This window comes from Spermophilus citellus, assembly GCF_964194105.1.
Source record: "Spermophilus citellus genome assembly, chromosome: 4".
Lineage (NCBI taxonomy): Eukaryota > Metazoa > Chordata > Mammalia > Rodentia > Sciuridae > Spermophilus > Spermophilus citellus.
The window spans coordinates 4743656-4759594 of record NC_138185.1 but is presented as its reverse complement, the minus strand read 5'-3'; the positions used below and the strand labels follow the sequence as shown (position 1 = coordinate 4759594).

Below are 15939 nucleotides of genomic sequence, written 5' to 3'. Positions count from 1 at the left end.
GGACAGCTGCCTTTAACATCTTCAGTGCTGTCTACTTTTAATAAGAAAATTGTTTTTAAGCATGGTGGCACGACCTTTATAACACCTTGTTTTGCTGGACTTTAATCTTGAGTGTCAAAACAGCAAGGTATCTTTGGGAATTTTCACAGGATTATCACCTCTTCAGTTGTCTCTGTAAAACGTACTGTTGGCTTTGTTTTGTGTTTCAGTATCATACCTCCCTAATGACTCCAGCTGTCAATGTATAATTCTGACAGTATTGACCCAGCCAGGCACAGAATTCTGCATGAAGGATCCCTACTCCAGATCACATTTCAGCCTGAATTCTTATCATTTAATCCCTGGGCCACTTCACTGGACTCCTTGGAGTACATTGCAGAGTTACCATACAAGTTGTCTAGCATTGATATTGGGCATTAGTCCTTCTTCAAAAACTGCATTGTGATTTTGGTTGTGTTTTAGTTGTTTTCAGAATCATTTTCAGTATAACACTTGTCAAGGCATTGGAGTATCCCCCTATGCAATTGTGGCTCCCAAGTGTTAGAAGTTAAGACTATATGGTATTTTCTAAACCTTAACTTGGTCTACACCAAATGCTCTGCAGAGGATTTCCCCCATATATTTGTGAGTTACGTTGAGCCTGGTACCTTTTTGGTGAAGAGATTGGGGATTGGCTCATCAGAAATAACTTGGCTATGGGTAGGTTTCCTGTATAACCTGAGGTGCTCTCTACTTGTCCATGGGGTCTTAATCCCTTTGATAAGTGCTCGCTCCTTGGGTGAGACAGCTGTAGCTCTAGATGCCTCACAAAGATTCCAGGCTGTGATTACTTCCGTGCTAACACTTGAAGAAGAAGAGTCATCGGTTCTCAGCAAGTACCGCCTCCAGTAGTAGAAAAGTCATACCTGTGCTCAAGAAAATCTTCAGTCTGTTTCCTAGGGAGAAGCATGGACACTTAAACATTTGGATCTGTGAGGTGTGAATCTCACTGCACTCCATATCCTACCTGCATCTAATGGCAAAATTCTGCACAAGTCTTTTCTAACAGCATGGAGCCATCGTGGTGAGGGAACAGCATTACGTAGCAACAAGTCACTTAAAAATACTTGTGGACGGTATCTATATCAGAGTTCGAAGAGCCGATGAAGGATTTTTGTCAGGGTCAAAAGGCTGGCCCTTCTGAAGAAAATATTCCAGAGAACAGAAAGGAAGAAAGGAAATGACACCCTCTGCCAAAAAAAGGAAGTGAAAGACCGGCCTTCCTCCCCGACATGTACAGCGAGGCTGAGAGCACCGTGCTGGGCCTGCGTTCAGTCTCTTGCTGAAGAGCAGCTTAAGGTTCATCACAGTCTTCTAAGATGATTATCGTCTTTCAGTTCATGCTATGTAGGCTCTTGGATGCCCAGTGCTCTGCAAGCTCCTTTGGTCCCCAGCAAAAGAAGCACTCCTGCCAGAAGCACAGTGCTAGTCATCTGAACCTTGGTTTTTCCCTTCACCCATCCCTCCCTTTCCTCTACAATGTTTCCCAGTGATATGACTATTTCTCTCAAGGCAAAGAGCATCCTCCCCACCCCCATTTAGATAAAACAGCAGGATTTTAGTTGTTGGTCACCTTCAGTTTGTGGACTCTGTTGCTGAAATTTATTTAACCACTGTTCAATTTCTTTTTAGCCACTAGCGACATGGGACCTGAGGGTATGCTGCATTGGTTTCCCTTAGTAAAATACCTCTGGTACCATGCAACAATATTGTGAACCTTATTTTGCTCAGAAACCTCTTTGTAACTTATCATCAGAGGTCAAGCTTCTCATGCAGAAGGCTTTGTCTCCTCTGCACTCTGAATCCTACTTTTGTGAGCCTTGTTCTTGTTTTGAGAAAGATGGTGGGGCCAGCAACAGGAGCTCTTTTGTTCTAAGGAGTTCTTTGTTTGGATCCTAAAGTGATCCTAAAGGGTTTTTGTTTGTTTTTGTTTCCAGAAGAACAGCAGTCTGCTGTGGTGTTCATCTTTTGGATACAGGGGAGAAGCTCCCCCTTTTCATTTCAGAGAATTATTATCTTCTCTGTTCCTACTTCCTCTACTACCTTACCCTTAGTTCTTTTCCCCCATGTGAATATCACCTCTCCTACATTTTCTGACAACAGGCAGTTGAGAGGGAATTAGTGGTTGTGTTGTGGAAGAACTGTAGATTCTTTGAGGGAAGGAGAAGGGACTTGCTGTCCCAAAACTGGAAGCATGGACCCCGATTTTGCAAAAACAGGGTTGTAGTCAAACTGCAGGGGCGGGTTCTGGCAGGTAAGTAAGGGTTTTTAATTGATTCAAAAGAATGAGAACCATGGTATTGGAGATGTAGCTCAGTGGTATAGTGCTTACCTAGCTTATGTGAGACCCTAGGTTCCAACCCAGCACCTTAAAGAAAAAGAAAAAAGGAAACCAAATAATAGCATTTACTGTCCTAAATCTGTGAATAACATGCTGTGACATGGTGTTCTTATCTGCCTCCCCACCGCCATTTCCACCAGCTTCAGGCTTTGTGTGTGCTGGTCTGTGGTCTGTCAGGTTCATGGTAGTTCAGTCCTGATTGCCAAGAATACTTGAAATCTGATTCCACCTCTAATGACTACTTCTAACTGCTCCCTAAGGCAGGTTTATCCGCTGATCATTAATAGTACAAAAATACTCCACAGTTGTCACTTCCTATTGGATCTACAGTGTTGGCCCACATTGTACACTACATTAGGTGTTATACATGTTAGGAGGATTATGTGACATAATAGGGGAAATTGAAAACTGTGGTTAGTCTGTACTTCATTCTGATAAAAACTGTTTAGCTCTCCTCATTAAAATCCCCTAATCTACCATATGGTTGCTCCCACAAATCAAGCATAGCAGTGAACCTAAAGACACATGACAAGACTGCTTGCCTGTAGTCCCAGCTACTTGGGGCTGAGGCAGGAAGGTCACTTGAGTCCAGGAGTTCAAGACAAACCTGAGCAGCATAATGAAACTTTCATCTCAGAAAGGAAAAACATACATACATATATTTCTTTTTTCTTTTTGAGATAAGAACTTCTCATGGAAGCAGAATAGATATTTAATTGTGTGTGCTATGTCCAGGAGGATGAAGTGGAGATTTTCTGTGAAGCTAATGGCACTGTGATTAATGCCTTGTGTAATCATAGTAAATAATAGAAGTTAAACAAAATATAGTGCCTGCTTTTGAGAGGCTTTAGTTTAGTAGAATAATTCAAAACATTAAACATTTACTGAGCTCCATGCTGTGTCCTAGGGATACAAAGCCTTCCCTGTTTGGGAGGGAAGCTATGTGGACAAGCAATGTGGTATTAGGTGATTTTGATGCTTTGTTAATATTGTAGTAGACTTACACAAACTAAAATGGCTACAGTGCCACTAGACCATCAATGGGACCACCATTATATGCACAGCCCGTTGCTGACTGAAACCCATGTGGTGCATGACTAAATAAGAACAGATTGAAGTAGGTACTGGAGCAAGATGCAACATATTTATAGAGTATCTGCTGTGGGCCGGACATTGTTCTACATAAAGAAGAATCAAACATAGTCCTTGTCCTTGTGGAGCTTGCGATCTAGTAGGGCAGAGAGACATTAAACAAATAATAGATAATGTCAATTTGTGGTAAATGAATAAAAATGTGCTTGGGGGGTTGCAGATGTAGCTCACTGGTAGGATGCCTGCTTAGCATGCAGGAGGCACTAGGTTCAATCCTAGCACCACAGAAATAAACACCAAGTGCTTGAAAATTTTCAGGGCACAGGAAGAAGGGATATTTCCATGCCAAGACCTGAAAAGTAAACCTGGGTTCATTCCTGTTTTCAAGTAATAGAATCAGGAAAGATCTGGGCTAGTTGTAGATGGAAATTTAGTATCGCCCAAAAGTGGTGAACTAGGGAGAGGGTGTGACAGGGTTGGAACAGATCGGAGCCAAGACTGAGCAGGACCTTTCTAGCCTTGTTAGAGATTTGAGGTTGCATTCTAAATACTGTGAGAAATCAGTGAAGGGCTTTTGCCTATTTGAATGATCACTCTAGAGTGATCTTTCTGGAGGAAAATCAGAAAAAAAGGCAGATTTAGCAAGACCCTAAAAGACACTTTCCAAAACATGTCTGGGGATGTAGCTCAGTGGTAATGCGCCTGGATTCAATCCCCAGAATCAAAAACAGAACAAAGAAGAAAGGAAAGAGCAGGAATGGGAAGGGTCCTTTCAAATGTTCTTCCTGTGGTTTGGGGAATGAGATGATTATGAGTTGGCTTTCAGTAGAACCAGTGAGTTAAAGGTGGGCAGAACTGATGCCAACCGCAGAGAACAAATGAACAGAATTTGGAAATGTGGATAAAGAGTGCACACAGTTTTAGGCAAAGAATAGCATCTATTTTCCTGGCTTGAGCAATAAAGTAGTTAAGATGTGCCATTTACTGAAGTGGGCATTCCCTGGAGGAATAACCTAGGTTTTTTTCGGGGGAGGGGTGAGGAGGGATCAGAATTCAGGGCAGGTTTTATGGAGGAGGTAATCTTTAAAGTGGGTCAAACACTAGACTTGTTAAAAGTGGGGGGAAAAGATCAAAATAGATAAAAAGTGCTCCGAGAGTTAAGCAGGAAGAGACCTCAGCAGTTATTAGGGAGGTTTCTTGAGAGACCCAGGACATGAATTTACCTGTGGGGATTGGATGGCACCTGGACTGGTCTAGGGGAAAAAAAACTGCAAGTAGGGAAACCATATGAACAAAAAATAAGACACGTTATATGAATGAAGTCATGAGAACAATTTAAGTAGAACAGGAAGATTGAGCCAGGAGAGAAAAAAGAGGTAATAGAAAGGAACACAGTTTATTTTTTTTCCATAGGGGTGTCCAAGGGCTTGGAATTTAAGCTGAGATTGTAAAAGGTGAATATTGGCATTTTAGGATGGTTAGTATGATGTTTATATGTCAAATGAATTAAAATAAAATTGGGTTTTGTTTCAGTTTTGTTTTTTGGAAATTTTTATTAGTGCCAGCATAGAAGTAAGGGCTTCAGTTAGATTTACAAATCTAGAGGGAATGAAAAGAAAAAGTGAGGGGCTGGGGTTGTGGCTCAGTGGTAGAGCACTTGCCTAACATGTGCAGGACCCTGGGTTCGATCCTCAACACCACATAAAAATAAATAAACAAAATAAAGGTATTTGTCCATCTACAACTAAAAAAGAGAGAGAGAAAGAGTGAATAGGACTCAGGTGACTTAATGGGAATAGGGGTGGGGAGAAACAAAGTTAACTTTCAAGAACTTAAGCCTTAGTAACTGGGTAGTTGCTTTTTGGCCAAAGTGAATAAAGTTGGGAATGGGACTTAATTGAAGTAGAAAACTTTTGGTTTGAATTATGTTAGGGATGGGTTTACAGTGGAGTAAAATGTCTCATGGAGAACACTGAGTCAGAGCAGGTCAAGTGTATTTGTGATTTCAAACACTGTTTAAAAGCAAAACCTTGGGCAAAAAGAAATCAGATTCTATATAAACACTTAAATTAAGAAAGACCACTATTATGTAGTTCTGCAAAGAAGAGAAACTGATTGTTCTTGATTCTTTGTGTATAGTATTGTGCTTGCTTTTTTTCCCCTCAGTTTGATTGTCTTGCTATATATTTTAAGTGAGGTTTTCTGTACTTTAACAACAACTTCTTTTTTCACTTTGTATGAGATTTTGCTGTTTGTTATACAGTACAGTAAGTGTTGGCCCTTACTCTATCCCTTCTACTTTTTCCCCCGTAAAGTCTCTTTTGAACAAATCCAATGGGAGAAAAAAGATTTGGGGGAAAAGCACTTTCACTTTGAAAACCCATTGAAATTGAGATTGAAATAACAATTGGCATATGCAAGGAATATCAAATTACTCCCTAAAGCCTGGTGAATACTATTACCTCAGTCAAAAGTTTTGGCTTTTGATTATTCATTCTTCCTTTGATGTCGTCATCTTTTCTGGAACCTTCTAAACTAGTTGCTGACCAGAAGGGTCAATATCCTTAAAATTTAGTCATATTCTGTTTATCATCCGTGTTTTAGGGAAAGGCACTAGAGGGTGGGGGCTTCCTTCTGTAAAGAGCTGAAGGGTTGGCTCTCTGCTGTCTCTTTGTCTTAGCATCTTCTTACTACCTCCCACAGGGATCCCTATGGCTTTGGAGATAGTCGAGATACAAGGCGTGATCGATCTCCAATCCGAGGAAGTCCAAGGAGAGAACCCAGGGATGGCAGAAATGGCCGGGATGCCCGTGATAGCAGAGACATTCGAGACCCCCGAGACTTGCGGGACCACAGAGACAGCAGAGACATTCGGGATCACAGAGACAGCAGAAGTATGCGCGATGCTCGGGACATGAGGGATCTTAGAGACTTTCGTGACCTAAGAGACTCTAGGGATTTTCGAGATCACCGGGACCCCATGTATGACAGATACAGAGACATGAGAGACTCCCGAGAGCCTATGTACAGGTACTTACATGGCTACCATGCTTTCTTTTTGTTAACAGCCTTTGTGTGTTTTGCTGAATTAAGTGACAGTTCTATAAAGGCAGTGACTTTATCAGCCTTGCATTTTCTGAATATATCAAGTAGTAGACATGGTGCTGGTGCTCAATAAATTTTGCTGAAATGTGTGAATGATTGGTTAGTTATGCTTAGTGAATGAATCTGGATTTTTCTAGGTCCTGAAAACAGAAAAAAGTACAAAGTTGTTGGCAAAGCAAAAACCCAGGGAGGAGATACACAAATAGCCAATAAATATATGAAAAGATGTTCCATGTCATTAGTCATCAGGGGAATGAAAATGAAAGCCACAGTGAGATACCACTTCATATTTACTAGGATGGTTATAATAATTTTTTTTTTATGTGTGTGTGGTACTGGGGATTGAACCCAGGGCCTCCTGCATGCAAGGCAAGCACTCTACCAACCAAGCACTCTATCCCCAGCCCCACATAATAATTTTTTTATACAGAAAATTACTAGTATCTTCAAGGTATGGAGAAATTGGAACCCTCTTACATTGCTGGTAGATGTGTAAAATGGTATATAGCCCCTGTGGGGGAAAATTTGGTAGTTCCTCAAAAAGTTAAGTATAAAATTATCATGATTCATTAGTTCTATTCCTGAGTATATACCCAAAGGAATTGAAAAGAGAGCCTCAATTATACATGAATGTGCATAGCAGCACTATTCATACAAGACAAAAACTAGAATCAATCTAAATGACTATCAAGAGATGAATGGATTTTTAAAATGTTATAGATACATACAATGGAATATTATGTGGCTATAAAAACTCATGGAGTTCTGATATATGTTAAAACATGGATGGCCCTTGAAAACATGCTAAATGAAACAAGTCAGACACACACACACACACACACACACACACACACACACACAAAATTCCCAGTTATTGTATGCTTCTACCTATATGAAATATCTGGAATAGGCAAATTCATAAAGACTGAAAATAGATATTACCAGGGGCTAGAGAGAGGGAGGAATAGAGAGTTACTGCTTCATGAGCAGAATTTCTGTTTGAGGTGATGGAAGTTTTGGAAATAGATAATGGTAACATTTGTACAACATTGTAATTCCACTGGATTCTACACTCAGAAATGGTTAAAATGGCAAATTATTATTATATATTTACTACAACTTCTAGGTCTTAAAAATTTTTCTAAATCTGGTTTTTGCATATAGGACAGAATTTTAACTTGGTGAAAACTTCCCTAATTTTTCAGGAGAGAAGGCTCTTATGATCGATACCTGCGGATGGATGACTATTGCAGGAGAAAGGATGACTCTTACTTTGACCGTTACAGAGACAGCTTTGATGGACGAGGCCCTCCTGGCCCAGAAAGTCAGTCTCGTGCAAAAGGTAAAGTAGCAGAAACAGTCTATTCCTAGTACTATGGTAAAACACTACAAAAGACACTAATAACCAATACCCCAGTTGAAAGGGGGCTAATACATAGTTGGGCAGGCAGGTCATTAAAAGAAATAAAAATAGCTTGTTAATGTTTAGAGAACATTCAGTTTGAAAATAATTTTTAAGTTCAAATTAACACCATCATCTGGTCTAGTCATACATCAAGAAATACAAAATTCCAGAAATGAGAAATGAACAGAAGATTGGAGCAGAAAACATTAAATGCTTGCTTTTGTGCTCATTGACTAGCTATGACTGTCTGGAATATTTATACAAAATGGGTTTTTGTTTATTTCTTTATCATTTTTACCTGATCACATCTCTCTTTTTTAGGTAAAGACAACCTTGGGTCTGTTTGTTTATTTATTTATTTATTTGTTTGTTTATTTAATTTTAGAAAAAGCATAAAGTGTTTATTTAGTGAAAGGAAATATGCCCCAGGGGAATGTGGAGTAAGCTGTCTCAAGACAGGAAGTGTATTTTTCTCAATACACCTTTTTTTTCAGTGAGCTGGGTGTAGTGGCAGCGCATGCTTGTAATCCCAGAGATTCAGGAGACTGAGGCAGGAGGATCAAAAGTTGGAGGCCAGCCTCAGCAGTTTAGAGAGACCCTTAACAACTTAACAAGACCCTATCTCAAAATAAATACTAAAAATTTAGGGCTGGGGTTGTAGCTCAGTGGTAAAGTGCACCTGTGTTTAATCACCACTACCAAAAAAAAGTCTGTGCCTTTTAATCTATTTCATTTTTATGAACTTAATAGTAAAAAAATATATATTATTATTTTTAGGAGGTAGATGTAAGAATTAATTTAGAGAGTCCTCTGGCTTATTTTTGTAGAAGGACAGTCCTTATTTTAGATTTCCCTGGTGGTATCTTGCAGAGCGTTTGAAACGTGAGGAACGGCGTAGAGAAGAGCTTTACCGTCAATATTTTGAGGAAATCCAGAGACGCTTTGATGCCGAGAGACCTGTGGATTGTTCTGTGATTGTGGTCAACAAGCAGACTAAGTAAGACCCCTTGGATACCTCTCCCTAATGAGGAGATGGGTCAGAAGAAAAGTTCAGGCTCCTGCTTAGCTGCTTACCCACTGAACTTGGGCTTGCCCACTGAATTCTGGTATTGTTATGAGCATTAGCCAGAGTTCTTTGAGTTGTAGGTGACAGAAAACTCAATTCAATCTGCCTTAAATCCAAAAGGGAAATTTTTGGATTGCTCAGCTGGGAAGTTCAGACATGGCCTCATCCATGGTCATACTGTGTCATCAGGACTGGTCTCTGGTTGGCATCTTGGCACAGCTTCCCTCGGTGTTTCCATTATTCTCATGCAGGTTTTCTACTAGAAAAGGCAGACTAGCTAGATAAGTGTTTTCTGAGCTTAACAAGCCCTTTGAAAGAGAGCTTCATTTTCCTGTGCTACTACCTAAAGTCCTGGATTATTCTCATTAGATTGGCCTGGCTCACTTTCCCCATCGCTGATCTTGTCACTTTGGCCAGGGGTATTAGAATGCCATGTCTGTACCCACCCTAAAGCTGGAGGTGGGGTTAGAGCCATGTGAACTGAGAGTGGGAGAGGGAGTAGGTATTAATCAAGCAAAGCAATAGTTCCCCTTCTGTGGGACAGTCCCAAATCCCTAATACTTTGGGAAGCACATGTCTGGGTTTTCCAACCAAAACTGTGCCTGCTTTGTGAAGGGCCCTGGCCTTGCAGAACTGTTAGATGACCATGTTAGCCAACCCAGAATTGATAGCACAGCTCTGTTTCACCTCTACATTCTCACCTGGGAAGAGGCAGAGCCGAGAAACAGAAAGAGAGATGGCAGCTTGCAGTCTCAACAGTAGCTGTGTTCCCTTTCCCCAGTTGGTTAGTAAATAACATCATGTATTTTCTAGTAGTTTGGGGTTAAAGAGCTAATTTCAAGTCAGTGACTAGGGAAATAGGTGTTGAGACACCAAGCAGCAGGCAGAGTTCACAGGCTCTGGGCAACCTTGTTCAGAGATAAATGCTGCTTTTACTATAGCTTTTTCTGGATAATACATGATAATAATAGCTGTCCTTTTCTGAGCACCTACTTTGTACTACCCCATGCTAGGTGCTTTACGTAAATTATTTTTAATCTTCACAGTAATCATGTTATATGTGTATTCCTTCAGCAAGTGTAGATACTAGGTTCAAGGTCTGTAATAGCAACAATAAGCAAACACACAGCCCTTTCCTCTTGTGGATCTCACAACCTGTTTGGAAAATGAAGAAAAAAATATGTGGGTGATGAGAAAAGAAGAGACTATCAGAGATCTAATTAATTTGGAAGGAAAGTAAAGGAGACATAGGAGCTGAGCCATATTATTACTATTTCATTGGTTAAAAAAAAAACCATCTGAAATTGGTTAAGAGTTTTTTTCATTGGATTTACTTAAACATTCACAATTGTGCAAACAAATGTTGGGGCTGGGATTCAACTTTTTAGCATGAATGCCTGTGTTTTCCCCACTGTTATGCAGACTGCCCAAAGGCAGATAAGTGCTGCAGGTCTTAGGCAGCAGGATGAGCTAAGGAAAGACCACTGGACTAGAGAATCAACAGAAGTGTATCAAATACTGGACTACTGTCAGATTCCTCTGTGACCTCAAGTAGGTCACAGCCATTCTGGAAAAGCCAGTGGAAGGAGGGTGGTCTAGATCCTTGGAACCTCAGGGGGGAATTGGGGGTAGAATTTGAATTCTCTGCAGGCACATGTGCAGCTAAAGTGCAACAGTGTGCAGACTGAGAGTTGGTCAAGAAGCACTGACCTGGATCCGGTTTACTCTTGCAGAGATTACGCTGAGTCTGTGGGGCGGAAGGTGAGAGACCTAGGCATGGTGGTGGACTTGATCTTCCTCAACACAGAGGTGTCACTTTCTCAAGCCTTGGAGGATGTTAGCAGGGGAGGGTCTCCTTTTGCTATTGTCATCACTCAGCAACACCAGATTCATCGTTCCTGTACAGTCAACATAATGTTTGGAACCCCACAAGGTATGGAGACCCAAATAGGCCAGAATCTCAGAGGGCAGTTGTTAGCACTTTAATTTTTCTATGCCTAAGAAATAGATTTTGGGCAAATGACTCACGTATCAGCTTAAACACAGTAGGCCCCCTTCCTAAGTTTAATGCCCTAGAGGAGACTTGCATATCATTTATTAGTCTTATTTTCTCAGCGATACAGTTCTGAGTCTTCTTTCTACTTAGCCATTAGGTGTATGCAGTAAGTATGCTGGCAAATATTTAATCAGCTCTGAGGTAAGAGGGGATAGTCTGTAGCATTTGTTGATTTCTATGGTGTAAATACCCCCGGTATGTCCCATTTCAAGTCATGAAGGTGAAGCACTGAAAGGAGAGTTGGAAAGAAATGCACCCATTGAGATCTGGCTCCCGCAGATCTCTGGTGCACACTGTGCTGAAATGCAACAGAATCCTTGCTTTCACCCAGTGCTCTAATGGGAACAGAGACTATCACAGACAGGATCCTGGCACTGTGCTGGAGAAGTGAGTAGGTGGGCTGCGAGGACAGGGAAGAGGTTCTGACCCCTAGATGCCCTTCAATTCCTTCTCCAAAGTAGCTTTTAGTGCTTTGATACCCAAGTGTGGAGACTTAGCTAGCTGTGCCCTACTCAGGGCTCTTACAACCTGGACTTTTCCTTTCCCACCACACCCAGGATCTCTCTTGGCCAGACTAGCCTCAGAATATGTTGAGATCTCTGGTGAGTCAGTTGTCTCCATGGAACAGTCCTCAAGATGTGTGAGGACAGTTAAGAAAGTTCTGAGACGTCTTCTCTCCATCCTGCAAAGTCGTTGCCCACTGGTAGAGTGCGAGGTTATTTGGGGTCACAATTTGATCTTAATCCATGACTTTTGAACTGATGAATTAAGAAACAGTAGGCCAGCTCTGTCCTGAGGTGCACAGTGGAAAGCCAGGCTTTACAGAGGGCTTTTTGGCCTCCTGCTGCTCGTCTTGAGGCTGCTGGCCTGCCTCCCATGGTTACTCACCACATGGTCTGTTTGAATCTGTGGGAGGCTGTCATGTTTCTTTGGGTTTTACTACCAGTCTGTGATCTAGGAATTTCCCCAAAGAAAGAGCTCTATACAAAGGTGGGCATTCCCCACCAAGGATAGCCATTCCCCTCTCCTCCCCTCCCCTCCCCTCCCCATCCCACCCCCATCCCAGTCTCAAGGCTTTTTGTCATCAAAATGGTTTTCTTGCTAGTTTGAGGCTAGGAAAGGCTTGGTAGAGTACAGCAGGTGGGCACTCAGATCTGTCATAGGAGAAAATAACTCATGTCGTTCCCTCCTACAGAGCATCGCAACATGCCCCAGGCAGATGCCATGGTACTGGTGGCCAGAAATTATGAGCGCTACAAAAATGAGTGCCGCGAGAAGGAACGTGAAGAGATTGCCAGACAGGCAGCCAAGATGGCTGATGAAGCCATCCTCCAGGAAAGAGAGCGAGGAGGCCCAGAGGAGGGAGTGCGCGGGGGCCACCCTCCCGCCATCCAGAGCCTCATCAACCTGCTGGCAGACAATAGGTACCTCACTGCCGAAGAAACGGACAAGATCATCAACTACCTGCGAGAGCGGAAGGAGCGGCTTATGAGGAGCAGCACCGACTCTCTGCCTGGTGAGCTACGTGGCAGGGCCGAGGTGAAGTTCTGACTCTGCATTTCTCTAATCCCCAGGCTCTGTTGGGAGGGTGTCAGCCCAGGGCTCCCTGGGTGGGTGAGGGAGACGAACCCATCCCTTGGGTTCTCTCACGGGCCATCCATGCTAATTTGATTAATGATAACTTTAAGATTCAAGTACTGAATTCTGACCCCCATGATGCACTGAGGTGGGCTAGTATTGCCGGCTCCCTGGTAGTCAAGGTGGATGCCACTCTGACCTTTGCTTTTTTCCAGTTTTCTTTGGAAATGGGGCTATTGTCTGTAAATAGCACATATGTACCATGAAGTGGCCCCTTTGGGAAATTGATGTCATTGTCTGTGTACCATGTGATGATGTGATTTAGTGATTGTTTTTCTTCCCTGGGCTGCTCGGCCTCCTGCCCTTGGGGGGTACTTTCAACCAGATGCTTCCCTCTTTTTGTCTTCCAGGCCCGATTTCCCGCCAACCACTCGGGCCGACCTCGGGTGCCTCGCTGAAGACACAGCCAAGCTCCCAACCGCTCCAGAGCGGCCAAGTGCTCCCCTCTGCTACACCCACTCCAGCTGCACCCCCCACCTCCCAGCAAGAGCTTCAGGCCAAAATCCTCAGCCTCTTCAATAGTGGCACGGTTGCGGCCAATAGCAGCTCCGCATCCCCCTCAGTTGCTGCCGGAAGCACCCAGAACCAGAATTTTTCCACAGCAGTGAACAACCAGCCTCAGCAAAGATCACAGGCCTCTGGCAATCAGCCTCCAAACATTTTGGGACAGGCAGGATCTGCTCGGAACATGGGCCCCAGGCCTGGGGCTCCTTCCCAAGGGCTGTTTGGCCAGCCCTCCAGTCGCCTGGCACCTGCTAGCAACATGGCTAGCCAGAGGCCCATGTCATCCACAGGCATCAACTTTGACAATCCAAGTGTACAGAAGGCTCTGGACACTCTGATCCAGAGTGGCCCTGCTCTCTCTCACCTGGTTAGCCAAACCACAGCACAGGTGGGGCGGCCCCAGGGCCCCATGGGATCTTACCAGAGGCATTACTGAGGCTAAATTGTTCAACCATCCCTAGTCCCCTCTTCCCCTGGCCTCCTTCCACTTCATTCTAAATAGAGTTGTTTGGAGGATGTTGTCTGCGGCTCCAGGTCTGCACCGAGTGTCATGAGTTCCTACACCTGCGCTCTCTTCTGCCCAAGGCTGTGGCTTACTCCTCACAGAGTCAGAGCTTATACTGCATTTGGGGGTGTATCTTTTTTTGTTAGAAAATATCTCTGGGGTCACTGAGTAGTCCAGGCGTCTGGGCTATTTATATTGATGGGGCTTCCCTCGTTTCTCTGTCGGATTTGTGGGGGAAAGGAAGAAGCCACATCTGAGCTGGCATTTGTCACGACAGTAGCCACCACCTTTGCTTATTTTGATCCTGCCTAGTCATGTCCTTCTTGCACATGTTGACCAGAGCTGGAGCTCCTGCCCCAGTTCACAGAAAAGCCGCCTGGACTTGGCAGGCACAGTGTCGTCACCATGCGCCATCCCATGTGTATGGGATCCTGCTCGAGGCTCAGATCAGCACCCGGCTGTGAGGAGGAGCCACGAAAGGAAGGTCTCCTGCCTGCAGCAGGGGGATGACCAATTGGAAGTTTTGGGGGCGATACTTGTTTCTTGTTTTGTTTTCATTTTGGAGGATCCCTAGGGAAGGACTGAACAGCTCCAGTCACCAGCAGTTTGGCACTAACTCTTCCCCCAAAACATCTCTGTCAGCACCTCCCTCTCCAGTGGCACTCCAGGGAGTGGATCTGAGAAGGCAGCTTGGACTCTGGCAGTGGATCCCATCGTTTCAGTGATTTGTTTTAAGAGTTTAGCTCAAAAACCCAGGCTGTTGTTTTCATCTGCCTCTTGTTCTTTTTCCTGAGCAGCAGGAGGTAGGGACCATTTAGATGTCATACTGTTGGTAGCTGGACATGTTCTCGATGCAGACTGTGTTCGTAACCTTTGAGCCAGAGTGAGATGTTGGAGGGCCTCTGGCTGCTGCTCTGAATGGAGCCGAAAGAAACCACCCTCTCCCTGGGGCTGTGCCCACCTGAGCCCCGTGGATCATCTCCAGGGGCCTCTGGCAGGGCTGAGGGCAGAGACTTCAGCTGAGTCCCTGCCATTGGCTGAGCAAACAGTGGTTTCGAAACTCAAGGTCCCCAAATGACAGCATTTTATGTTCTGACCCGTTTGTGTTATATAGTGTTTTTTTTTGTTTTCCCCTTTTTGGAACTCTTGTGTTGTTAATAAAATGAATGATTACTTTTTAATTAAAATGAAAAAGTCAACACTGTGTTCATCTTTCTTGGGTGTGGATGGTATCTGCAGCACCTCTTTGCAGGGCACTTTTTCCGGGGTTAAAAGGTGAGGAGCCCCTTCCTTGAGGACTCTGGTCTGCCACTGCTTGTCCTCGACTTAGGGTCAGGCCTCAAAACCTCTTCACCCTGCCGGAGCCTCATGAGTTTCTACACCTGCTCTCTCTCCTGCCAAGTCCCGCGGCCTCTCTCTGCAGCTCCCCTAGTGAGAAGCTGTCCCGATAGTTCAGGGCAGAAGCCCACTGGCTAGTTACACCGTTCAGCATCCTGCTTCTGGCAGACATGCAGTGTTAACAGGCGGTCCCCTTGTTCTAGGAAAAGAAGGTTGTGAGGGGGTCTTCTCTGGCTGATGGGGAAGGGAACACTTCTGTTTCGATCTCATCTCAGCTGGTGCTCTGTGCTCACTCTTGTGCAGGTAGCTGGTGTACTTTCCAGTCAGAACCTGAGCGCTTTAGAGAGCCCCCTAGACACCTAGGAAGTGCAGGTGCCTCCAGGCACAGGAGTGATCCTTGGGCAGTGCTTGCTGGGACAGGGCCCCAGTGCTGCCCACACACAAATTGGACAGCCAGACCCGGTGCATTCGCTTGCCTCTTCTGTCAGCAGAGTTCAGTGTTTCTGACAGAGGCCAGTTCCTCCTTGAGGGCCCCTTGGAGTTCCAAATAGCACACCTCAGGCCATGAAGGGTATCATAAAATTATTTTTATTGCATTTTGTGCAGACGAGAGTCTAAAAAATTAATACAGTAAAAGCCTTAAAGCATTAAATGGGAGCATTCAACAATAAAGGAAAGAACGAAGCCTCTCCTTTTCGTATTGGCACGAAGAACACAAGGTCAATACTGAGGCAGGATGCGGAATACTGAAACACTGAAAATTAAAGGCAGGCCTAGTAATAATAGTAATAAATACTCTGGATTTGGTTTGCAACCTCTCCTATTTACAAGGTTCTCAACTTCATTGCAT

At 43.8% G+C, this 15939-nt stretch overlaps 1 protein-coding gene across 2 annotated transcripts in view; it reads left to right on the top strand.

Moving 5' to 3' along the window:
- The window catches only part of NCOA5 (nuclear receptor coactivator 5), a 32799-nt gene extending 17881 nt beyond the window's left edge, over window positions 1–14918 (top strand). The window contains exons 3-8 of one of the 2 annotated variants that reach the window (XM_081289885.1): window positions 6176–6502; window positions 7783–7919; window positions 8853–8979; window positions 10782–10981; window positions 12300–12620; window positions 13093–14918. In XM_081289885.1, the coding sequence (XP_081146011.1) occupies window positions 6176–6502; window positions 7783–7919; window positions 8853–8979; window positions 10782–10981; window positions 12300–12620; window positions 13093–13682 (1702 nt within the window). In that variant the 3' untranslated portion in view covers window positions 13683–14918. Of the gene's footprint in view, window positions 1–6175; window positions 6503–7782; window positions 7920–8852; window positions 8980–10781; window positions 10982–12299; window positions 12644–13092 lie in introns of both variants that reach the window. The other variant, XM_081289886.1, reaches the window with a different exon arrangement.
- Window positions 14919–15939: the final 1021 nt, after the last annotated feature.